The sequence below is a fragment of the Hypanus sabinus genome, chromosome 21, assembly GCF_030144855.1.
Source record: "Hypanus sabinus isolate sHypSab1 chromosome 21, sHypSab1.hap1, whole genome shotgun sequence".
In the NCBI taxonomy this organism is placed as follows: Eukaryota; Metazoa; Chordata; class Chondrichthyes; order Myliobatiformes; family Dasyatidae; genus Hypanus; species Hypanus sabinus.
The window spans coordinates 36,263,437-36,290,662 of NC_082726.1; the positions used below are offsets into that span (position 1 = coordinate 36,263,437).

The window sequence follows — 27,226 nt, forward strand, 5'->3', positions numbered from 1 at the left end:
TCTCTTCCACCCATCTGAGACATTTATCAGGAGCACTGCATATTCAGGGCCCTTGGCATTTTCAAGGAGCCCTCCCAACTGTCTCACAATTTCTTTGCCCCCACCTCCCATCAAATAGGATTTAGGGCAAGGACTGTTAGGATAGGAAACAGCTTCATCCCTGAAGCAGAGAACTACTGAACTCCCTGCCACCGTCCAGGTCTCATCACGTATAAAGTACCAATAGCATTATATTGTTTTAGCTTGTGTCATAAATACACCTTATGCTAAATATCAATCTTTTGGAATATATTTTATTATCTGTTAGTTTATTTGTAGTGATATTACTTTGTGCTGTGTGTGAGTCATATGTACTGAGTTGTGTATGCTGGTATGGAGGAACATTGTTTTGTTTGGTGGTGTACGTGTATACAGCTGAATGAATTTGAGGGATCCCCTGTTATTTTGAATCAATGTCCTTTCCACTTCAACGTGCAACTGAACATGTGCTTTGCTTTTGCAGGTGGAACCTTGTTGTTCTTCAGCAACTGGTACCATGACATTGGAGAAAATTATCCATGACTCGTTGGCCCAGTTTGTTCACTCGTACATCCCTGATGCTGATCTCAGGTGAGCGATGAAAGCAATGAGGAAGCTTCCATTTATGAAGAGCTTTTTCCAGCTATTGATCCCAGCACATGTGCAGCCACTTTATTACTTTTGGAAGTATATTCTTTGTTGGAAACTCGACAAGGCCTCAGTAATGAAGTAGCAATTGGATAACCAGAAGTCAGATGGAGGGTTGATATTGACAAGACAGTTGGGAGAATTATTTTTAGGATTCTTCACATTCAGTTGAGTATTTTAACACCCCATTTGAAAGATATTACATCTCAGAATGACTGAAAACTCAATGCTTTTATTCATTTTTGCCCACGAGTATTTTTACTCCAACCTTGAAATGGATTTTGACCAAAGCTTGATCAGTAAGTTTGCAGATGACACAAAATTAGGAGATGTTGTTTGATACTAAAGAAGGTTGTCATAATTACAAAGGGACCTTGATCAGTTAGGGAATTGGGCTCAGCACTGACAAATAGATTTCAATATAGATAAGTGTAAGGGGATGCATTCTGGAAAGTCAAATCAGCGTAGGACTGATACTATGAATCGGAAAGCTCCAGGGAGTGTAATGGAACACACAGACTTGGGGGGTACAAGTGTGTCATTTGTTGAAAGCGATGTCACAGAGGTTGCTGAAAAGATGTGTAGCATGTTGGCCTTCATCTGTCTGGGCTTTGTGTATAGAGTTGGGAGTTTATATTGCAGTGATACAAATTGTTGATGAGGCCACACTTGGAGTACGGTATACAGTATAGTTTTCGTCACCCTGTTACAGGAGAGATGCGGTTAAACTGGAAAGAGTGCACTGTTTGGGGCCTGTATCCATACCGTATTATTCTAGGACTATGATGCAAGGGTATTAGGTATAAGTATGCCCACATCAGGTCATGGACAGAGTTATGGTTTTGAGGGTTTTTGAAGAGTTTCTTTCAGTGGGCAGTGATTGCCTCTCTGTGATTGATATGTTCACCAGGTGGGGCCAGTGTTTGGGCTATCAGTGGCATGATGGTGCCCCTGAAGCTGAGTGTGTCATGGCATTTGTGGAGTTGCTGGATATCTTGTACTCTTTCCACCCACTATCTGTTCTTCAGGTCATTGGATTTCTACCGGACCTCAGCCTTCAGGTACCTGCAGAGCTCTTTGCATTGTAATGGAGTTTAGATTAATGCATTTGTGCTTAATGAACTAAAGTCTCCTTCCCCTGGTTTCTCCACTAATGAAAACAATTCTGCCTACATATTCCAACTGGGGTCTTCAAGGCAATCCAAACACTAAGCCAACTGTGGCTGGAAATACTCAGGTTGCCTATGAGGTTCTGCTGAAAAGAGCTACCTTTGCAAGATCCTTAAGACCATTAACATCTAGTGTTTTTGGTGTCAGGTTTTTCAATGATAACAGGCTGGATAAGGCAGTGTTCACTCTGGTGATCTGTTCCTGTCATGTTCTAACATGCTGATCCTCGCCATTCTCCATCTTCACTCCTGAACTTGGCCTGCCTCCATCTGCCATCTTGCTGTACTTGACTCCATTGACCAGAAATCTGTCTGTCCGAGGCTTGTTGCCCCTTCTGCCCAAGAGGTCAAAAGGCCCATATGTCAACTGAGAAACAAGAGACACTTTGGAGCAAGCTCTTACGTTGATGAGGTTCCAAAACGTGCCAGCGAGTGCTTCAGTCACAAATCCACAACCTATTGTCCAGTTCTGAGAAGAGGACGTGCCAGGGAATCCTAGAGACTTCAAAATGGGGTGTAAATCTGACAGCAGTAAGTACAGTAACATCTTCCTGCTGTCAACCACAGGCATTGTCATTGCCAAAGTCCTCCTCAGCTGTCTCTTCCCAATGGCAGAAGAGTTACACTCTGAATTCCTTCCATCTAGAGGGCAGTGTGCATAATCTACCTCCCTATGTATCTAGATCCTCAATTTCTTCACTTGTAGACCCCACCAATACAGATTGGCAACAACATCTCTTCCACAATCACCATCAGCACACATGCACCAGAAGGCTCTGTGCTTAGCCTCCTGCTTTACTTGGTTTATACCTACGATTGTGTGGCTAATTACAACTCCAATGTCTTATCTAAGTTTGCTGATGGCACCACTGTTGTTGCCCGAGTCAGAGACAAATCGGCATACAGGAGGAAGAATGAAAATCTGTTTGAATGGTGCCATGATAATAACCTCTCACTCAAAATCAAAGTGTTCTGGCCTCTAGAGGCACAGATCATTTTGCATGAACATCACTTCCTATACATAAGCTGTTGTTTTTATATCATTTCCATTACTGGTTAGTTACTTTCTATTTGAAACGCATGGCAGAAAGTCATTCATCTCTGTCCACTCTTGATTTGCCCTTGAAACAGAAATATCTTAACAGAAAAGAGATCTCACTTTTAAAACCCTGAAGAAAACTTCCATCTTGACCGCCTCGCTGTGTACATACACAGAGTGAGGGCAATAAAGTGAAAAGATAGCTCATCTTCCGCAGCATCTCCATTGGACTGGAGACATCTGAACACCATACACAATAAGGTCAGCTTCCAACCCAAGCAACATCGATTGCCAAGACCTGGAAGTAGGGTCAGAATGTGACTCAATTTTGTGTCTTCATGATGCTCAAGCGACACCACAATTAGCAGAGCTACAGTATGAGCTAGTGCCAAAGCTGAAGGGGTAAGGAAGAAAGCAGCTTGTGCTATGCATAAATTTGAGATGCAAATGCAAAAGCATGTATAGATATGGAGAGGACATGTATAGGGTTACATTACATGCGCTCACAGAAGAGTGTGAAGCTGATGTGTATGACAGAGGAGCTGACTTGGACAACGGTGAGTCTATAACCAGAATCAGTCATCCTTTGCCCTCACAACACCCAATGCACCTTACTAAAGAGCATGTCCAAATGCATTTTGCCTATAACAAAAGACAGTGCCTCAGCTCTACAAGCTGCCCACACCACTCAGCCAATTTGCCTTTCATATAGTCTAAAGTATTGACAGTCAAGGTCGACAGCCGCAAGATCCAAAATACCTCATTCCACAGTTCAACCACAACAAAGACCTCAGTCAAGATTTGCCACTGATAGAAAGCCCATTTGCATAGATACGGAAATTCCATTCATCCCAGGAAACACATTTGCCAAACTCTCACAATGCTCTCACTCAGGAGCCACACATGCATTAGATCTGGCTTGTCGGGACCTAGTCACAGTGGGACTGAAAGTGTTCAACAACTGGTCTGCCGGTTATCTGTTCTGGGAATTCAAGCTATCACTATGCCTTGGAAGGACTAAATCTGAAACCTAATGAAGAGCTAGACCTCTGAAAGTGGCTTGAGGAGGAGTCACTGTAATGTGTAAGAAGGGTTAGGGCAGTTTGCATTAATAATCTATCTGTGAGGTAACAAATGCTGTGGCAGGAGCTGGACGAAGGCAGTGGCTGTCCAGAATAAATCAAAGATTTGTGGCAACCCATTTCCTGGCACATCCAAACTGGCTCACAATTAGCCAGCGTTCCGGCTAAGGGAGATAGCCTAAGGGGGTTTGTGAGTACGTGTCTTTTGGAGCATCCGCGCCCGGGGGTGGGGGGCGGGTTGAGGGAGGCTTAAGTGCAAGGCTGTGTAGTTCAAATAAAGTTATCTTTGACTGCAGTTTACCGACTCCGTGTCGTTATTTTAGCGCTGCGTGTAGCACACCGCTACAGAATCTCTCTTTAGTAGATTTGATCATTTTCCAAAGATCTCACACAAAGAACCACAGAAGTTTCAGGAGCTTGCAGATCTGTTGTCAAAACTGCAAGCCACAAAAAACGAGGGTTACCTGCCAGGACTATGCTGCAAGAGGAGTAAACCCTACAGTGGCAAAACTACTGAGCAATATGCAAGAACAGTGTGTGACTGAGAGTCTCAGGTATAAAATGAAACATAATGCCCTCTATCCTCCATTTTCTTTCTTTGTGGATTTCATCTGCCGCCACACAGAAATGCGAAATGATCCTAGTTTTATGCTCTCAGCTTTCAGCAATATCTCATTCAGAGAGGTCTCCAGCAAAAGCATGGTCAGCAAAACTAAAATGGAAAACTGTCATGAACCCCGAAAGATAATACAGTGTCCATAAGAAACCTTACCTCTTAAGGAAATGCAGAGGCTTCAGGGGAAAAATCACTTGTGGACTGGAGACACCTTTCTAAATGGGCACTCAATATATTTCAAATATTGTGGTTCAACAGCACGCCAAGCAATAGACTGTAAAGTTATCATATACTATACTGAGTGCAACAGTGACCAGCATGTGTCAGTATTTCATTCAGGGCTAGGAACTCGGGATACAACTGGTTCTAGTATGCCCACAGCAGAGCACGGGGTGGAGCCAGCTGAGCATCCATCAGATGTGGGTACTTCATTCACAGAGATATGTGGGAAAGGCAAATCCTGCTCTAAAATATGTCCTGTCAACATCTACCCGAAAGGATATTCTGAGCAAAATGTAAAGGTATATATGATATTAGAGCTATGTGTCTTTGGCAAAATGAATATTCTTTGACACATTCTTTTTTCTAAGTTCTGATTTCCATACACTCTAAAGACAAGTTTTGGAACATCAGGAAGACCCAGTGGATTTGTTGCAAAGTCAATAGGAGGGGAGGTCTGCTTACCATTGCTAACCCTCATCTAGTGCGACTATATTCTCAACGACAGGGATGAGATCCCAACTCCTGAAGTGGCATGTGGTCATTCACATATTAAGCCCATAGCTGACAAGATTCCCACACTTGACTCTTCTGAGATTCTCCTGTTACTTGGCAGGGACACCATCCGTGCACTTAAGCCACGTGAACAGTGTAATAGTTGGCTTTATGCACCTCATGTCAAGCGACTGGACCTCAGTTGGTCATAGTGGGTGAAATCTACCTTGATGGTAGCCCACTGTCAGTACATTTAAGACTGAAGTCCTGGAGAACAGGCACCCAACTAATTTCAGACCCTGTGAGAATAGATTGTAGGTAAGCAAACCAAGTGTTGTAACATACCTCTGCTCAACCAGATTTAGGCAAGCTGGTCCTTCGTCACTTGGAAGATGACTGTAAGCTGGCACCTTCCATTGAAGACAAGGTCTACCTTCGAATCATGAACAAAAGTTTAGCAATGATGAGTGAAACATTTGGGTAGCTCCCCTTCCTTTCTGCACTCCTTAACAAATTAGAGCAGGCCCTTATCAACTGATGTCCCTCAGTCACACATTGAGGAGGAAACCAGAAATGAAAGGTCATCATGTGGAATTCATGGAGAAACTCTTCAGGCATAATCATACTGAGATAGCTGCTTCATCAGATCCCAACAAAGAAAACTGGTATTTGCCCAGCTTTGATGTTTACCACCCCCAGAAACCTGCACAAATATGAATTATCTTTAATTCAAATGGACAGTTGAAAGGCATATTACTGAAAAATGTGCTCTTATGGGGTCCAGACCTCCATAACAGTGTGCTTGGGGTCCTCATGTGCCTCAGAACAGAGTCCTTCGCAGTGATGGCAGACATCGAACAAATGTTCCACTGCTCACTGATGAGAGAGGATCATCGAGACTACCTCAGATTCTTGTGGTTTCATGATCACCAATTGAACAATGAGATTCTATAATACCAAATGATAGTTCATGCTTTTGGTAACTGTCCCTCACCAGCTATGGCAATCATAGCCTTAACAGAGAGCTGTCAAGGGAGAGAAGGAATTTGAGGTTGATGCATGCAGGTACATAGAGAGGCATTTCTCTATAAAAACACAAAATGCTGGCAGAACTCAGCAGGCCAGACAGCGTCTATGGGAGGAGGTAGTGACGACGTTTCGGGCCGAAACCCTACATCTTGATGAAGGGTTTCGGCCCGAAACATCATCACTTCCTCCTCCCATAGATGCTGTCTGGCCTGCTGAGTTCTGCCAGCATTTTGTGTTTTTATTTATTTCCAGCACCTGCAGATTCACTCATGTTGCATTTCTCTATAATGTCTATAATGGTTTTAAATCATTTTCTAGTGCAGAATAAGCACAGTCTAATTTCAGACTGCGTAAGATCACACCCAGTAGTGCTGAGTTCATGCGTGTGTCATGGCATGCTATTAACTGTTAACAGCCTATTTAACCCTCTTGAACTTGCTGCTCCAGTTGGTATTCAGGGACACTTCATGTTAAAAGAGTTGACCCCGGACACTTGTGGCTAGAATGTCCCACTCCCTAAAGAAATACGTGAAGTGTGACAACAGTGGTGTTCTTCCCTTTAGGATCTTATTGCTTGAAAATTCCAGGAGCCTACACAACAATTCCACTATCTACAGCCCACAAGAAAGTGGTCTGCATTATCTGTGATGAGTCAACTAAAGCTGTTGCTACTGTTGCATTTCTGAAGGTCACAGAGACTGCTGAATATAGTAAAGTTGGATTCATCCTGATCAAGATAAGGCTTGCTGTCAAGCTAGATCTCCCCCTACTAAGACTTGAACTCAGTGCTGCTGTTCTAGTTGAGATGGCAGAGCTGATAACTGAAGAGTGGACACACAACTAGATGATATCAGGTTCTTAACTGACTGCATGGTTGTGCTCCATTATATACTTAATGAAACAAGGAGATTCTATGTTTGTGCATGTGCACATAATGGGATGCCGCGTATTAGGTGGTCAACCCAGAAGAGCAAATGGAACTATGTTTCTACTGACCTCAACCCATAGGAGGGTGCCATGCCACAAGCTAATTATCTCATCCTCTCCTCATAGTTAACTGACTCAGCATTTCTTGCTAATCTGCAACATGAACATAGTCAACAAGAAACTTTTGACTGAGCAAATGCTGAGGCAGATGTAGAAATACATCCTCAAGTGTTGACCAACATCATTCAATTATCACCACTCTGTGTTGGCAGTACAAGTTGTTTAGTCGCTGCCCAGGGAGGGCAGTAGATAAAAAGCTGATTATTGATTAAACAAGGAGGAAGCCGAAGTTTTGTGAGCCGGTCATCATTAGGGTATTGTAGGTGGAGAGAGCAAGTAACTTTAAATTCCTTGGCTTTACCATATCAGAGGATCCGTCCTGGATTGGCATGCAAGTGTCATCACAAAGGAAGTCTCTACTTAGAAGTTTGCATAGATTCTGCGTTTCATCTAAAGCTTTGACAAATGTCTATAAGTGCACAGTGGAGAGTATCCAGACTGGTTTCATCATGGCTTGGTGTGGAAACGCCAATACGCAGAAATGGAAAAGTGTACAAAAATTGGTGGGTATAGCCCAGTCCATCACAGGAAAAGCCCTTCCCATCATTGAGCACATTTACAAGGAGCTCTACCACAAGAAAGCAGCATCTATCATCAAGGTACCCCCCATCATCAAGGCCATGCTCTCTGCTCACAACTATTAATGGGCAGGAGATACAGAAGCCTTCGCTCCTGCACCACCAGGTTCAGGGACAGTTATTACTTTTCAACCATCAGGCTTTTGAACCAGTGTGGATAACTTCTCAACTCTGAGCTGACTCCACAACCTATAGAATCACATTCAAGATCTCTACAACTTAGGTTCTCAGTATTTTTATATATTTTTTAAATTATTTGCAAAATTTTGCACATCAGTTGTTTGTCAGTCTTTGTTGTTTACAGTTTTTCATAAATTCTGTTGTATTTTATTTTCCCTGTGAATGCCTGCAAGAAAATGAATCTCTAGGTCGTGTATGGTGACATATGTATGTTGATAATAAACTTGTTTTGACTTTACAATAATTCTAAGAGAAATGCAGGAACCATTAATTACTCCACAGAACTCCATACAACGTCATTAACACCTATGGCTTTCCCTATCAGGAGGGGTTGTGAGAACTCTCCTTAAATTTGGCATCCAGGGAAATTCACCTATATATAACCAAATAAAACAATATTCATCTGGAGCATGGCGCACCTACAAAATATATATCACACACAGCAAATAAAACAAAATATTATCACAAATAAGTTAATAAAATATAATTCAAAGTGTATGTAGTGTGCAGCACAGCTAAACAGTAAAGAGCTTGCTGTCCTAGTGACCTCAGTGGTGGCAGGGTATTCATTAGTCTTACAGCCTGAGGGAAGAAGCTGTTACCTACTGGCAATTCTAGTCCTGATGCTCCTGTACCTCCTTCCTGACGGTAGGGGTCATTGAGATTGTGGTGGTAGAGATCCTCAACAATACTTCGGGCCGTTTGTAAGCAACGATCCTGGTAAATGTCACAAACAGGAGGAGGGAGATCACTGTGATCCTATCAGCGGTTTTTTTCACTATCCCCTGTAAGGCCTTGTGGTCCGATGTGCTACTGCTACCGTACCACATAAAGATGTAGCCAGACAGTACACTCTTGATGGATTTCCTGTGGAAAGGTTTTAGAATGGGGAGCGGGAGCCTTGCAAGTCCAAATCTCCTCAGAAAATGTAGGCACTGCAGTGCCTCTTGACTAATGGGGAGGTGTTGTAGGTCCAGATTAGATCTTTTCATTACGTGCACACCAAGAGACCTGTGCTCTTCACTCTTTTAATGGCAGAGTCATTGATGTGCAATGGAAAGTGGTCAACCTTGTGCCTTCCTGATGTTCACAATCATCCCTTTTGTCTTGTCCACATTGAGACTCAGGTTCTCACACCATTTGACAAGCCGCTATACCTCCTCTTTGTGTACCAACTCAGCATTGTTGCTGATGAGGCCAACCATTGTATCATCAGTGAATCTGATGCAGTTTGAGCTGGAGCTGGCAGCACATTCGTGAGTCAGCAGGATGGAACAGCAATGGGCTGAACACACAACCCTGGGGGCACCAGTGCTCAGCATGATGGAACTTGAGATGTTGCTGCCAACTTGGATTGACTGTGCTCTTCCCATCAAAAAGTCCTAGATCCAGTTACAGAGGGGTGTTGAGTCCAAACGAGGACAGCTTACCCATCAGCCTCTGAGGGAAGATTGTGTTAAACACAAAGCTGAAATCGATGTACCTGGTGTATGAGATATTGTTTTCTAGATGGGACAGGATGGAGTGGAGGGCCAAGGCTTGGCATTATCAGTGCACCGGTTTGAGCGTTAGCATAACTGGAACGGGTTCAATGTAACTGGAAGGTGGGATTTTATATGACCTATTACCAGCCACTTAAAGTACTTCATGATTGTTGAGGTCATTGCTGCTGGACAGTAATTGTTTAGGCCAGTTACTGTTGCTCTTTTGGGAACCAGAATGATGGTGGCTGCCTTGATACCTGCAGGGACAGTAGACTGTTGTAAAGAGATATTAAAGATATTCAGTAAGACCCCTTAGCCAGGCCACACAATCTTACAGCACCTGACCAGGTATGTTGTTTGGCCCCCCTCAGCTTTGTATGGGTTTACCCTGGCTAGGATCCTCCTCACCTCGGCTGCAATCAGAGGATGCCTGTTCCTCAGGGGAGGAGAGAGGCTTTTCTCAATGTCACATCATTCATTACATCAAATTGTAGATAGAAGGCATTCAGTCTACCAAGCAGGGAGTCATTACTGTCATTGACGCACAGGTTGGTTTTGTAATCCGTTGAAGTGAGATCTTAAAAAATGTTATCACTTTCCACATCTCTCAGCCAACTCAGCAAATGATGAAACTCAACATCACCTTTATGCGCTAGGTGAGGAAAACCTGTTTGAAGAGTAAGACTTTAAACTTAAAGCAAAGTTCTTAGTTTATAAGTAGCAATGACTCCCCATTCTGCCATTTACTGTAGTTTTGAGACCTGAACTGCCTGCAGTATATGCTTCAAAGCATTGGAGATTTACCGTCAATGCTGACTGCATAAAATCTTCAAATCTACAGTAGAAGTGAACCAACATTAGCATCCTCTCTAAACCCAATCCTCTACACATCCTCTAATTATACTCCATTGAGCAAGCAAAATCATTTGCATGTAGTAATTTGATAACCAGTGAGTTCTGATTTAATTAAATAAAAGTGCACCTCATTTACAGTGCTATAACTTGTCTGGATGTGCATGAATGTTGCTGTTTGGGATAAAAATAGCTCTTGGAAGAACGAAAAAATTTAGATGCTGGAAATCTGAAATAATAAGCTGAAAATGTTCCAAATACTCAACAAATTGTGCATTATCTGTGGAGAGAGAAAAACAGTGGAGATTCCAGTTTGATGACCTTGCATCAGAATTAATAAAAGTTCGAAAGCAAATATGATTTAAGTTGTAGGGAAAGGAGGGTGGTGGAAAGAAAGGGAATATTTCTGGAAAAAGTGAAGACCAAGAAGGACTGAAGGCACAGGTGATGGCATTTCAGACAGAGAGGATGGTGAAGATCTGTTTATTGCAACTGATCTATTTGGTGAGATGTAAAAACTGGAGGTGAACGAAAACCAATCCAAGCTGTGAGATGCAAAATGTTGCAGATGTTGGGAATCTGAAATAAATTACCTCTTTTATCAGGACTCACTTATCACCTGCAGTTTGTGCTCTTCTCCTCCCCCACCCTCCACCTTTTTATTCTGGCTTTTGTCCTCTTTCTTTCTAGTCCTGATAAAGGGTCTCGACCAGAAACATCGTCTGTCCATTTCTCTCACAGATGTTGTTAGACCTGCTAAGGTCCTTCAGAATTTTGTGAGTTGCTCCAGATTTTCAGCATTTGCAGAATTTCTTGTATCTCATTCTGACACAAACTGTTCTGACTGATTACCTATATCAGTGTGATGTTCAGAGAGCTGTAATTCACTGTATTGTTGGATGAGCTGCCACTCCTTTGTTCCCTGTTAGCATTGGGTTTTGTTTTAATATTGTAAGAGATCAAAGACAAAGATGTCTCTGAGGTTGGGATGAAGTCCAATTGGCAGGCAGCTGGAAACTCAAGCTCGCTCTGATGCACAGAACAGATATATTCTGCAAGGTGATCACCCAATATGCATTTCATTTCCCTAATGTAGGGAAGACTGTCATGGACATTAAATGCATTAAATTGAAAGAGGTATGAGTGAATAGTTTCACCTGGAAAATGTGTTTGGGTCCACAACGGTAGAAAGAGGAGAATTAAGACTGCAGGTGTGGCATCTCCTGCAGCTGTGCATTAGGATATAAGCTTGAATCTATGGAACAGTCCTTGTTTTAGATCTACACAGGCTCCTCTTTCACCTTTTTTCCCAATATGTCGATGAAAGAGTTGCTGCTGCTTCCTGCTAATGGCACAAAATTCTTATCACTTTCACAACAAGCTTCCACTCAACTCTCTTTCATGTGGTTAATCTCTGACTTCCCTTCCTTGACAAGTCTGTTTCAGTTTTGTGGATTAGACTCCAGATCAGCAATCATTATTAGCACAGTGACTCATGAGGCAGTTTACCCTGTATCCCTCATCATACTCTCTGCATCATTTCATCTTCCCGTTTTTTTTTGAAGTTCTGACTTCCCAGTCTGTTGACATTTTTCATGACTGTACTTACAAAGGTATTTACCCTTAATCACAATCTCCCCTCCACTGGAACTGACATTGCTTGCAACTGCATCTGTAGCATTTCATACATTTCAGCTGTCATTCTTTCTGATACTACCAGAGGAAGGTTAAGATTCTGTGTGTTCCCATCAGTCTTCGTAATCTGTTGTTCAATAATTTGGGTGTCCCAGTGATTCAGTATCTAATTCACTGGCACTCTGGTTCATGCACCCCCTGTAATCTTGACTGGTCCACTGGAAGTTTTATTATAATACTGTGTAACTAGAAAGTCAAGTAAATATGTGTCTGGCTGCACAGTAGCATAGCAGTTAGTGTAATACTATTACAGTACCAGCGACTTGGGTTAAATTCCCCTGCTGTTTGTACATTCTCCACACGACCGCCAGCGACTTGGGTTAAATTCCCCTGCTGTTTGTACATTCTCCACACGACCGCCTGGGTTTTGTCTGGGTGTTTTGCACCTCGACAGAGCTGGGACCTCGAGTGTTGAGGCCATGATTAAAAAAGCACATCTTCAGTGGGCAGAGCATATCATGCGCATAAAGGATTCCTGAAACCCCAAGCAGCTACTGTATGGTGAGCTTTCACTGGGCAAGAGGAATCAAGTCAGGACCCGTAAGAGGTTCAAAGACTGCACGAAAGCTAGCACTGGACTCATACCAAGACGGCTGGAATAGAGTGTGCAAGACTGGGGCAGCTGGTGAGCCTTGGTTAGAACTGCTCGTAACAACCTGGAGGAGAGACACCGAGCAGTACTAATTGCTGCCCGACAAAGAAGGAAAGCAAAAGCATTGGCTTCACTTCCAAATCCAGCACAGCTTTCACGTCCTTATTGTGGACGTCTATGTCACTCACAGCTTGGACTCAGCAGCCTTTACAAACACTCAACAGAACTGCACAAATCTGTCATCATCAGATCCAAGACAACCAATCATTACAATACCAATGGCTCAGGTTCAATTCTCCCGCTGCCTGCAAGGAGTTTGTACATTCTCCCCATGACTGCACAAGTATCCACAGGGTGTTCCTGTTTCCTTCCATGTTCCTAAGATGTATTGATTAGTAGGTTAATTGGTCACATGGGTGTAATTGGTGGCATGGGTTTGTTGAGCTGGAAGGGCCTGTTACTGTGCTGCATCTCGAAATAAAATAAATTATCTACCAGTCTGGAAATTCCACTGATCTAGCTGAAGTATAGAGCATGACCAGACTATCAGAGTCATGGGGTGTTTTAGTCCCCCATACCTGCAAGGGAATTGTAGAGTATTAGTGGGTTTTTTTGATTGAGCAATCCTAAATCTATTGGATATCATTGTTACAAGCTTTTGCAAATATCAATTAATGAAGCTAAAGGTGTTTGACGCAAACTCTTCTTTGATTCAGAAAAGCTTGTTAATGTATTAGAGTTAAATTAAGGAAAAGAATCTCGCACTCATTAAGGATGCTTTATACGCTATATGTTTGGTTTTGACAAAACTGCTCCCACATAACAAAAGATAATATTTCTATTTCCTTGCCCCCACAGTGTTATGGATGAGGTAATTCTTTCCTACATCACTGGTGTGTTGGAGGAGCTTGGATCTCCAGACTCGTCGGAAGAGAATTTTGATGTGGAGATGTTTGTTGAGATGATGGAGGCCTACATCCCGGGCTTTGCAGAAATAAGTAGGTAGGTGATCCTTGCTAATATATCTCATTGCTGGATCTGTAAAGTTTTTGTGGTAGTACCTCGGGACAGAGATGACCAGCTGATTTGACTAACATTTAAATTAAGAGGAAAAATACTTTCTTTTGTTATTTTCTTGACAGGTGGAATATTTTAGTTTTTTTTCACAAATTTGCTGATTTCTTTCTTTAAAGACACTCTCCGGAGATCATTGAAGAGTGACTAGAAATTTCATCTCAGGTGTGTTGAAAAACAGAAGAGGCATTGGTAATTATCACTCAGCAGAGTCCACTGTGATTTATTCAGCTGTACTTTTATTTTTGAGTTGCAGTGTTGGGGGTTCCAGTTCCTTTTCAGTGATTAAGGCACACAATCTTCAGGAATGTTATAATGCAATGCACTAGGAATGCTATGCTTTCAGAGTGCCTTCTTTTGGATAGGATGATAGCTCAGGGTCCACATACCGTTCTGATGTATGCAAAAATAATCAGCATTAGTTTGAGGAAAAGCTGTGGAGTTTTCCTAAAATCATGACTAATATTTAGTCTGCCAGCTATACTGGTAGTAAAGGCTTGGGAACACCCTCAATGTGAAAGACAATTCTTGTTTAAAAACCTCAGATAAGGGATGAGAGGAAACCATGTTCATTCTGTATTTAGCAGACACTATCTAATATTGATCAGTGTATTGTTGTGCACTTGTGTAGATCTTTCACCAGTCATGAATAGGAGACGCTTGTAGAGATAAGGCAAAAGGGATTATATGACATAGGCATCTTGTTCAGCATGGATGAGTTGGACCAAAAGGCCTGTTTCTGTGCTATATGTGTATATTAATACTGCATGTACAAGCAATTTGGGTAATACTGTGTATAATGCTCCAAATGTAGTGATATGTTTGTTGGATTATTTATTACAAAAGCAATAATGACAGTGGGAAGTACTAATAGGAAGATCCTATATAAAATAAAGGATTCCGTTGCCCTTATGAAAGATCATTGATTAGGTCTCATCTATTGTAAGCTGATTTTAGATCACCTAATTTTGAATTATTGTGTTTGGCCACAGCAAAAAAACTTCCCTTAAATTAAATGTGAAGTATGCATAATGATAAGGGATAGTTATAGACTGATCACAGTCATCCAGTTGCAGTAAAGAAGTAAGTATGCATGAGTAACATTCGGACTGTTCCACCATACTTTTGTGATTGTCTCTTTTATTGCCCTCTTCAAATAAAAATCAATAGAATTTAAGATAAGTTCCTGATTTCCTATTGAGGCCGGTTACTTACTATCTGACCAGGAGATGGGAAAAGTTGGCTACTTTGTTCATCTGAATGCTGGTTCATTCAGTGGAGATAAGCAGTGCCTGAGAATCAGTCACTCATGCAATGATCAAATCTTGAACCTTGTACATCTGTGTAGTTTGTCCATTGATAAATGTAATTAGAAAGGAACTTTCAAGATGAATCGTGCAGATTAAAATGAACCTTTTTCATTTTTCAGTGTCGCTATTTATGATATGATGTTTAATTTGGCTGCACAGTTAATTGAAGCTCGTAACAAAGGTAAGTCCCAAAAACTGCTGAGTGAGACTGTTGTAGGAACATCCCAGAGCAGGCTGAATGATCTAGGCCTGAAGGTCTTGGGTTTAGTCCCTGCTCAGAGTGAAATTGAATCAGAGTAATAGTTTGGTGTGGTGTAATTGTTATCATTGTCTGTATATCCAGTCTTAATGCTATTTGTAATACACACAAAATGCTGGAGGAACTCAGCCGGCCAGGCAGCATCTATGAAAAAGAGTAAGCACTCGGTATGTCAAGCCAAGACCCTTCGTCACAACTAGGGGTGATAAAAGAGGTCAAAGAAGGTGGGGGTGGGGAGGAAGAAGAACAGGTGGTAGGTGATAGGTGAAACTGGGAGGGGGGAGGGGTGAAATAAAGAGCTGGGAACGATTGGTGAAAGAGATAAAGGAGAAGAGGGAATCTGATAGGAAACGGAAGGAGGTAGAATCAGGAGGTGCAAGATATGGGAACTATGAGGTTGGTGGCAGTGGATGGAAGATCCCTACAGTTAATAAGGTTAGTGATGGTGTGAGTGACAATGGCCTGGTGCTTCTTAGTGGGTTCCTGTTCAAGAGGTAAGTAACTGGAGGAGTCTGAGAGTTGTCGCCTAGCCTCAGCAAGGTAGAGATCAGTCCACCAGACTACTACAGCAATCCCCTTATCTGCAGGTTTGAAGGATTAGTGTGGAGAGAGATGATCAGGTTAGGGTTAGTGTGGAGAAAATATTTCTCTCTCACCTTTTGGGCAATTTAAGTTCTATAACTTATCAAAATTTATATCAAAATATCGGCTTCAGCTCTGCTATAACATGGTGGTATTTGCAGTGATAGATTAGTGATCTTACTAGGGCAGGACCTTGATCTGTATATGCAGTGGATAGCAAGTGAGAAAGAAACATGCTCTGGTAAATGCCTTTACTCCATGTGCAGGGGTGTAAACACCAACACTAATTCATTAACACTCTAATTTTGCTTGAGGGTGTCAGTGATGTTTATGAACTCTTTTATCACATATACATTTCTATGAAAGCAATAAAATGGTGACATTTCAAAAATTCATTGTCAGTAATGACTGGAATGAAATGAATGTCTATGCAGCAAACTGTGGGAGGATTGTAAAGGCTGCATTTCATCTCCCATCAGTTTTTTAAACAGTTTTGCAAATTATCAGTCCAGTTTTGGGCAATGTAAAATCTGTAACAAAAATGAGGAAAATTTACATCAAAATATGGGTTTCAGTTCTGCATTATTTATGTTCCAAGAAACAGTAAGAATTGAATTGGGATGTTTCTACATAATTTACCATTAAATTTGTAAGTACTTGGTGCTAGTCATGTCTTAGATCATGGTTCTTCAAGGAAATAACAGCATTAAGTTTAAACACCTTTCTATTTAACTCCTAAAATAATACCAACTTGGGCAGTCTTCAGAGTTGGGGAAGACTTGTTTACGCTGTTTTATTGTGTTCAGAGGTGCCACATGAGTTGTCTGCAGGGTCCACGGACTCTGTCACAGGTGGGGCATGGAGCTCAATGAAACAGGTTGATGGATATTAGAATATTGTATGCTCTCCACTATTTGCATTTGACCTGCACAAGCTTGCACTGGGGAGATTTGAAGAGTGTGGGGTGTGCCAGTATGCTTTACTGCTGATTTGGTGGTTTTGTTCTAAAGGTTTCCAAGTCAGGATGAAATGTATTTATTTAAGGGGCTTTAATGACATTCTTGAAGTATTTTATTTGTTCTGGGAGTGATTAACTCTGCATCAACTGTCTAGAGTCAGGTATATAGACAATGTGATGTCCTAAGAACTGTTAAGAGTGTGATCAGAAATGTGATTCTGAGGTTATTAATTTGGAGCAGACACTGTCACTAGTTCACCTATCCTGACAGTTGTTTTTGTAAGTTATAAGAGCACAATTGATGGATTTCTCCAGTACTCTGTATTTTGTTCATATGTTCAAAGTTTATAGGATGGTAGGGTTCACTGTTGTGTGGTAGACCATACACTTGGTGATGTGTTTGTGGTCTTTGACTCCTTGGGCTGAAAATTCTGCTTGACCATCTAAGGCAGTGGTGCACATGGGGACTGATGAATGATTTTCCAACATCTTGTTAGTGATCCACTTTATAATCTGGTGAACTGGGGGCAGATTTGTCATGGCCTTGTCTTTGGGATATTTAGTGTAAGGTCCATCTCCTTGTATGCTTCATTGAAGGAATTAAAGTTAAGACTAAATTTATTACCAATCTCTAGATTGGTAATATAATATATATAGTGGCAACCCACTTTCTGTGCAGGCGATCCGGCTCACAAATAGCCAGTGCGCGGGGAGACTTTGGTAATGCACCTCTGACGTCATTTCTGCTGGAGAGGGCGGGCGCTAGGGATTTAAATGCCAGCGCCGCGATGTTTGAATAAACTAGTCTCGAAACGACTTATCGACTGCGTGTCGTTATTTCAGTGCTGTGTGTAGCACATCGCTACATTGGTGACCCCGACGGTCCAAACAGGATTTGGATCAAAGATGACTGACTCTTCATCTGTTCATTCAGTTTCACTAAAACTGCCGACTTTCTGGACGCTGCGACCATGCGTGTGGTTTAGCCAAGCAGAAGCCCAGTTCCAGATTCGGCAGATATCCTCTGATTCCACACGTTACTACCACGTGGTGAGCACCCTTGACCAGGAGACGACCGCCCAGGTTGCGGATTTCATACAGTCGCCCCCGGAAGAGGGCAAATATGAAGCATTCAAGGCGCTGCTCATTGGGACCTTTGGCCTCTCACTGCGTGAGCGGGGTGTCCGCCTGCTTCACCTGAACGGTTTGGGAGAGAGACTGTCGTCAGCATAGATGAACGAGATGCTGTCCCTGGCTGACGGACACAAGCCCTGCCTCATGTTCGAGCAAGCGTTCCTAGAGTGATTGCCCAAGGACATACATCTGCTCCTGGCCGACGCAGATTTCAGCGACCCCCGGAAGGTGGTGGCCTGGGCAGACGTGCTGTGGAAAGCCAAGAGGGAGAGCGTGGCGTCCGTCTGTCAGATAACTAGGCCACGCACCCAACAGCAGGTCAGACCAGGTCCGGCAGGGGGATGCACACAATACAGAGGCAGGAGTGAGGAGGCCAGTGAACAGTGGTTTTTCTACCACCAGCGGTGGGGCACAAAAGCCCGCTGTTGTTGGCCGCCCTGCAAGGGCCAGGGCCAGCTGCGGCTGATGACTATGGCGGCTGGCCACCAGGACAGCCTCTTGTACGTCTGGGACAAACAGTCGGGACGCCGCTTCTTGGTCGACACCAGAGCAGAAATCAGTGCCTTGCCCTGACAGGGTATGACACCCGCAACAGGAAACCAGGACTCACCCTGAGGGCCACAAACGGCAGCACGATACGGACCTACGGCACCTGCACAGTGCAGCTGCAGTTTGGCGCCAGCTGGTTCACGTGGGACTTCACACTGGCCACCATGGCTCAACCACTCCTGGGGGCGGACTTCCTGCGAGCTCACAGCCTGCTGGTTGACTTGCAAGGGAAAAGACTGGTACATGCCGAGACTTTCCAGACGTTCTCCCTGGGTGAAGCCAAGTTGCCAGCCCCACACCTGGTCTCCATCATGCTGTCGGTCAACGAATTCACCAGCATTCTGGTGGACTTTTCATTGATTCTGGCACCGCAGTTCACGCAGCCATGCCCAGACATGGGGTACAGCACCACGTCCCGACCCAGGGACCAACCCTCCATGCCCGCGCATGAAGGCTCCCCCCGGAAAATCTCCACCTGGTGAAGGAGGAGTTCAAGAGGATGGAGGAATTGGGGATCGTACAGAGGTCCGACAGCCCATGGGCCTCCCCCCTGCACATGGTGCCCAAAGCAGCCGGGGGTTGGAGACCATGCGGCGACTACCGCAGACTGAACGAGGCTACAACTCCAGACCGTTATCCTGTGCTGCACATACAGGACTTTGCAGCAAACCTGCACAGGGCAAGAACCTTTTCCAAAGTAGACCTCATCTGGGGATACCATCAAATCCCGGTGCACCCTAAAGACATCCCCAAAATAGCACTCATCACCCCTTTAGGCCTGTTTGAGTTCCTCCGAATGCCGTTCGGCCTGAAGAATGCCGCACAGATGTTCCAGTGGCTAATGGACACGGTGGGACGCGACCTGGACTTTGCATTCATCTATTTGGACGACATCCTTATAGCCAGCAGTTGTCGTCAGGAGCATCTGTCCCACCTCCACCAGCTCTACTCCCGCCTGAGTGATTTCGGCCTCACGATCAACCCGGCCAAATGCCAGTTTGGTCTCAAAACCATCGATTTCCTGGGCCACAGGATTACCAAAGACGGGGCAACACCTATGCCCGCCAAGGTAGACGCGATCTGCCACTTTGCCCGGCCCAACATGGTCAAAGGCCTGCAGGAGTTCGTTGGTATGGTGAACTTCTACCACCGTTTCACTGTTTCCTCCCCTCAGCAGCCCGTATCATGCGCCCTTTGTACACCCTGATGTTGGGTAAAGGCAAGGACATTACTTGGGACGAGGAGGCCGCAGCCGCTTTCATGAAAGCCAAGGAAGCCTCGGCAGATGCCGCAATGCTGGTGCACCCCAGAATAGATGTTCTGACCGCCCTCATGGTGGACGCATCCGACACAGCAGTCGGTGGGGTGCTGGAGCAGCTCATCGAGGGGCGCTGGCAACCCCTGGTGTTCTTCAGCAAGCACCTACGACCACCCGAACTCAAGTACAGTGCTTTCGATCGGGAGCTGTTGGCACTGTATTTGGCAATCCGGCATTTCAGGTACTTCTTAGAAGGTAGGCCGTTCACCGCATTCACAGACCACAGATTGTTGACCTTCGATTTCACGAAGGTGTCTGATCCCTGGTTGGCTCGCCAGCAGCAACATCTGTCCTACATCTCCGAGTACATGACGGACATCCAGCATGTCTCAGGAAAGGACAACATCGTGGCGGATGCACTCTCCAGACCAGCTGTCCAGGCCCTGACCCTGGGGGTGGACTGTGCAGCACTGGCGGAGGCACAGCAGGCAGACGACGAGATGCCCAGCTACAGGACCGCAGTCTCAGGTTTGCAGCTGCAGGGCTTTCTCGTAGGCCCAGGTGATAGAACCCTACTCTGCGACGTGGCTACTGGCTAACCTCGCTCCATCGTCCCGGCAGCCTGGAGGCAGTGAGTTTTCGACTCCATATACGGTTTGGCGCACCCATCTATCAGGACAACCATCCGGCTGGTCTCCAGCAAGTTCGCATGGCACGGACTTCACAAGCAGGTCAGTGAATGGGCCAGACCGTGCACGCAGTGCCAAACAGCCAAGGTGCAGTGGCACACTAAAGCCCCGCCGCAGCAGTTCGAACCCACCCACCGGAGGTTCGACCACATTCATGTGTATATCGTGGGCCCCCTACCAGTGTCCCGAGGAGCAAGATACCTCCTAATGATGGTAGACCGGTTCACAAGGTGGCCAGAGGCAGTCCCGCTCACCGACACATCTGCCGATTCCTGCGCCCGAGTACTGATCACAACTTGGGTAGTACGCTTCGGGGTACCGGCCCACATTACCTGCGACAGAGGCGCCCAGTTCACCTCCAGCCTGTGGTCAGCTGTGGCCAGCCTGTTGGGAACGCAGCTACACCACACAACTGCCTACCACCTACAGTCGAACGGACTGGTGGAATGCTTCCACTGTCACTTGACGTCTGCTCTCATGGCCCACCTGAGAGGACCTAACTGGGTAGACAAGCTTCCCTGGGTCCTGCTTGGAATTCGTACAGCACCCAAAGAGGATCTGCATGCCTTGTCGGCCGAGTTGGTGTACGGCGCGCCCCTGGCCGTCTCAGGAGAGTTCATACCAGCCCCAAGGGGGCAACAGGAAGAACCCGCGGCAGTCCTGGACAGGCTACGTGAAAGGCTCGGCAACCTGGCCCCCGTACCAACTTCACAGCACAGACGGACCCCCGACCCATGTACCTAAAGACCTGCAGAACTGTAAGTTTGTGTTTGTACGAAGGGGCGGACACCGGGCACCGCTACAGCGACCATACGAGGGGCCATTCAAGGTGATCAACAACAATGGGTCCATGTACATTCTGGACACTGGGGGGAGAGAGGAGGTTTTCACGGTGGACCGACTCAAACCAGCCCATGTGGACTTGGCGCAGCCGGTCGAGGTTCAGGCACCGTGGCGCAGAGGCAGACCTCCCAAACAGAGACTGTGGACATTGGGGGGTGTATCGCTGGTTCCGGTGGGGGGGGCGGGTTATGTGGCGACCCACTTTCTGCGCAGGCGAACCGGCTCACAAATAGCCAGCGCATGTCACTATATGCTACTCTTGAGATTCATTTTCTTGTGGGCATTCATAGCAGATATAAAGAAATACAATGGAATCAATGAAAAGCTACACATAAAAACAAATAATGTGCAAAATATGACAAATTATAAATACCCCCAAAAAGTAAATAAATAATATTGATAACATGAGTTGTAGAGAATGAAAGGGAGTTGAAAGTGAGTTCATACATTGTGGAATCTGCTCAATGTTCTGCACTGGTTCTGGGCTCTGACTGTTGAAGGGTAATAATTGTTCCTGAACCTGCTGGTGTGAGACCTAAGGCTGTTGTATCTCCTTCCCGATGGCAGTGGCAAGAAGAATGCATGGCCTGAATGATGGGGGTCCTTGGTCTTGTGGCAGTGTTTTTTGTAGATGTAGGCTTTTCCTGTGATGGACTGGACTGTATCCACTACATTTTATAGGCTTTTCTGTTCGTGGGCATTAGAGTTTCCAAACCAGACCACAATGCAGCCAGGCAGGATACTTTCTGTAGCATCTATAGAAGTTTGTCAGAGTTTTAGATGATGTGCTGAATCATTTTTTTGTCACTGCTTTTGTGCGAGGGAGGGGAATTGGAGGTTTGATGTTATTGTCACTTTTCTTTGCGAGGGAGAGGTTTGGGGTCTGGGTTCAATGTTCCAGTCAGCACTTTCTGTTTGGATGATTTATGCGATGGAGGGGATGGGGAATTTGGAGTTTGAGTTTTGTTTCTGTTTCCTTTTCACGTGGGGAGGGGGCTTGATGACTTTTTTCTGTATTTCATGGCTATCTGGGAAAAACAATTATCAGGATGTATTGTACATGCATACTTCGAGAATAAAATTAATCTTTGAATCTGTGCAAACTTTTTTTATGTGCTCATCCCAAGACAGATCCTCTGAAATAACACCAAGAAATTTAAAGTTACTGACTCTCTCCACCTCTAATCCCTGATGAGGACTAGTTCATGAACCTCTGTTTTCTTCCACCTGTAGCCAATGATCAGTTCTTTGGTTTTGCTAAAATTGATTGAGGTTGTTGCTGTGGCACTATTCAATAAGGTTTGGAGCTTGACCTTCAAGTGTGCAAATAAACTAACCGTTACTGCACAGTGTAGATTGATGACTGAGGTCGGGGTGAGTCTGTTCAGATAGTGAAGTTTTTGCTGTTTTCAAGCTCATCTTATAGATAAGCTTCATTCCATTGAGAAACTTTGCTTGACTCCATTCTACATTGGGACTGAGACTCTAAAGGCTCATGGTTTGTATGGACATGCATTTGCTTGTGAGGCCATCTTTCTATTCTTCAAGTCCTAGTGGGCCACCTTCACAAGCTTTTGAAGTTTGTGTGGTGAAGTAAAGGTACTTGCATAAAGGTGTTAAGTTTGGGATTCCAGGACTTGAATCCCATGACAATATATTTCCAAGTCAGGGTGGTGTATGACTTGGCTGATGTTTGCTATCTGCACTTCTAGGTGATAAAGCTTGCACCTTTTGGAAGGTGCAGATGGTAAGATGTGGTAGTACATCATTTATAAATAAAACAAACCACAGTTACTGTGCTGGTGGTGAAAGTAGTGACATTTTAGAGGTAGGTTATGTGATGATCAACAAATCTGTTTTCTGAGTTGTGTTGGAGCTGCACATTGCCAGTTTATTCTGTCACATTCCTGTTGATGGTGCAATGGCTGTGAGGATTAGAGAATGAGTCTCTCATTGCAGCGTCCAGCTTCTGATTGCTTGGGTAGCTATAAAATTTGTGATTGGTTCCATATGTTTCTGGTCATTGGTTTTCCCAGTTGAAAGACAGGTGAATACAAGGGGGAACTGCTTAGATTATCTCTTGTTAGAGATGGTCAGTATCTGGTACTGTTGGTGTGAATGTTACACATATCATCCCAGGTTTTTGTGTTGTTCCGATGTTGCCGCATATGTAGCCACTTAAGATATCATTATTTAACTGTGATTAGAACAGCAGGCCCCACAATTGTCAGTCAGTATTCATATTCCTGACACAGAGGGCAGGAGGTCATTAATGAATCAGATGTGGACGGTTTATAGACAATAGACAATAGGTGCAGAAGTAGACCATTCGGCCCCTCGAGTCTGCACCGCCATTCTGAGATCATGGCTGATCATTCACTATCAATACCCAGTCCCTGCCTTGTCCCCATATCCCTTGATTCCCCTATCCATCAGATATCTATCTAGCTCCTTCTTGAAAGCATCCAGAGAATTGGCCTCCACCGTCTTCCGAGGCAGTGCATTCCACACCTCCACAACTCTCTGGGAGAAGAAGTTCTTCCTCAACTCTGTTTTAAATAACTGACCTCTTATTCTCAATCCATGCCCTCTGGTACTGGACTCTCCCAACATCTGGAACATATTTCCTGCCTCAATCCTATCAAATCCTTTAATTATCTTAAACGTTTCAATCAGATCCCCTCTCAATCTCCTCAATTCCAGTGTGTACAAGCCCAATCTCTCCAATCTCTTTGCGTAAGACAGCCCTGCCATCCCAGGAATCAACCTAGTGAATCTACGCTGCACTTCCTCAATTGCCAGAATGTCCTTCCTCAAACCTGGAGACCAAAACTGTACACAATATTCCAGGTGTGGTCTCACCAGGGCCCTGTACAAATGAAAAAGGACATCCTTGCTCTTGTACTCAATTCCCCTTGTAATAAAGGCCAACATTCCATTTGCCCTCTTCACTGCCTGTTGCACTTGCTCATTCACCTTCATTGACTGATGAACCAGGACTCCTAGGTCTCTTTGCATTTCTCCCTTACCTAACTCTACACCGTTCAGACAATACTCTGCCCTCTTGTTCCTGCTTCCAAAGTGGATAACTTCACATTTTTTCACATTGAATGACATCTGCCAAGTATCTGCCCACTCACCCAGCCTATCCAAGTCTCCCTGTATTCTCCTAACGTCCTCTTCGCATGTCACACTGCCACCCAGTTTAGTATTGTCAGCAAACTTGCTGATATAGTTTTCAATGCCCTCATCTAAATCGTTGACATAAATCGTAAAGAGCTGTGGTCCCAATACAGAGCCCTGTGGTACCCCACTAGTCACCTCCAGCCAGTCCGAGAAACACCCATTCACTGCTATCCTTTGCTTTCTATCTGCCAACCAGTTTTCTATCCATGTTGAAACCCTGCCCCCAATGCCATGAGCTCTGATTTTACTCACCAATCTCCTATGTGGCACCTTATCGAATGCCTTCTGAAAATCTAGGTACACAACATCCACTGGCTTACCCTCGTCTAACATCCTTGTTACACCCTCAAAAAACTCCAACAGATTAGTCAAGCATGATTTACCCTTGGTAAATCCATGCTGGCTCGGCCTAATTCTATTACTGCCATCAAGATATGCCACTATTTCGTCCTTAATAATGGACTCAAGCATCTTCCCCACGACTGACGTTAGGCTAACAGGGCGATAGTTCTCCGTTTTCTTCTTCCCTCCCTTCTTGAAAAGTGGGACAACATTAGCCACTCTCCAATCTTCAGGAACTGATCCTGAATCTAAGGAACATTGGAAAATGATTACCAATGCATCCGCAATTTCCTGAGCCACCTCTTTTAGAACCCTCGGATGCAGACCATCTGGACCCGGGGATTTATTAGCCTTCAGTCCTACCAGTCTACTCATCACAGTTTCTTTCCTAATGTCAATCTGTCTCAATTCCTCTGATATCTTATGACCCTGGCCCATCCATACATCTGGGAGATTGCTTGTGTCCTCCCTGGTGAAGACAGATCTAAAGTACGCATTAAATTCTGTTGCCATTTCCCTGTTTCCCATAACAATTTCTCCCAATTCATTCTTCAAGGGGCCAACATTGTTCTTAACTATCTTCTTTCTCTTCACATAGCTAAAAAAGCTTTTGCTATCCCCTTTTATATTCCTGGCTAGACTGAGCTCATACCTGATTTTTTCTTTCCATATTGCTTTTTTAGTCAAGATCTGCTGTTCCTTAAAACTTTCCCAATCATCTGTATTCCCACTCATCTTAGCCCTGTCATACTTCTTTTTCTTTAATGCTATGCAATCTCTGACTTCCTTTGTCAACCACTGTGGCCCCTTCTCCCTCTTTGAATCCTTCCTTCTCATTGGAATGGACTGCTTTTGCATCTTTTCTATTATCCCCAAGAATATCTGCCACTGCTGATCCACTGTCTTTCCTGCCAGGGCATCCACCCATTTAACTTTGGCCAGCTCTTCCCTCATGGCTCCGTAGTCTCCTTTATTTAATTGCAACACTGACACCTCTGATCTGCCCTTATCCCTCTCAAATTGTAGATAAAAACTTATCATGTTATGATCACTACTTCCTAATGGCTCCTTTACTTCAAGGTCACTTATCAATTCCTGTTCATTACACATCATCAAGTCCAAAATAGCCTCGTTCCTGGTTGGCTCAAGCACAAGCTGTTCCAAAAATACATTCCTTAGACAATCCACAAACTCCCTATCCTGGGGTCCAGCACCTACCTGATTCTCCCAGTTCACCTGCATGTTGAAATCTCCCATAACGACTGCATTACCTTTAGCACATGCCAATGTTAACTCCCTAATCAACTTGTACCCAATATCCACCCTACTGTTTGGGGGTTTATCCCAGGACACTTTATAAAGTTCTGTGACGTAGATATTAGAGTTGCTGCCTCACAGCTCCAGTGATCCAGGTACAAAGCTAACCTTTGGTGTTGTCTCTGTGGAGTTTCTGTGTTCTTGTGATTGCTGGTGCTCTGGGTTTCTCTCGTGTCCCAAAGATGCATGGTTTATTTGACTAATTAACCACTGTCAATTGTTGTTTGTGGGATAGGTGATGGGAATGGGTCTTGATCAATGTTGTAGACCTGTTGGGTCGAAGGACCTGTTTCTGTGCAGTATGACTGCGTCTATTCAGCACTGTCTTGTGGCTGAGATGATAGACCTTTGTCAATTACAACCACCCCTTCTTATGGCATTTTCTTTCTCCATCTCTACCTTCTGCACTCCCTCTCTACGTATGACTTTGTCATCTCCCCCTCCATATCCTACTTGCTCCTTCCTTGTCAACACCTTCTTAAGTGCATATCTGGTAAAATACTGTTTTGATAGTAGATATTTAGATAGTCACTTTAGCCTAACTTCTGGAATTCAGCTCCTTTGCCTTTGGTTGGAAACCAGTGGTTAAACCAAAACTGAGTGTTTTATATTGGGTAGGTACTGTTTAGCTAGCACATTTGAAAGAACCTTTCATTACTTTGCTGCTGATTGATGATAAGCTGGGCTGTAATTATATGTATCAGATTTCCTTTCTCCAGCTTTTATGTGGAAAAGATATTCTTGAATTTCATGCACTCTCCTGTTTCTTTATGTAAAATAGAGTGCATTAAATATGATGAAGATTGTTTTCTATGAAGGTGGGGATTTTGGGGTGACCCTCACATGAAAGGTGGTCTTGTTACCTAGCAGAAAATGTTTGTTAATGCTCACCATGCATGTTCTGAACTTTGCCTTCTCTGAGGATAGGAATATTTGTTGTGCAGCTTTCTTTACCTTATTTATGATTGCAAGTGAAATGACT

The 27,226-nt window shown here is 44.2% G+C and overlaps 1 protein-coding gene across 2 annotated transcripts in view; it reads left to right on the plus strand.

The window, feature by feature from the left end:
- Window positions 1–27,226, plus strand: part of cuedc2 (CUE domain containing 2) — a 58,435-nt gene that overhangs the window by 2,676 nt on the left and 28,533 nt on the right. For both annotated transcript variants that reach the window (XM_059946337.1, XM_059946336.1), the window contains exons 2-4: window positions 503–609; window positions 13,602–13,745; window positions 15,247–15,308. In XM_059946337.1, coding sequence (XP_059802320.1) covers window positions 536–609; window positions 13,602–13,745; window positions 15,247–15,308 — 280 coding nt within the window. In that variant the 5' untranslated portion in view covers window positions 503–535. The remainder of the gene's footprint in view (window positions 1–502; window positions 610–13,601; window positions 13,746–15,246; window positions 15,309–27,226) is intronic.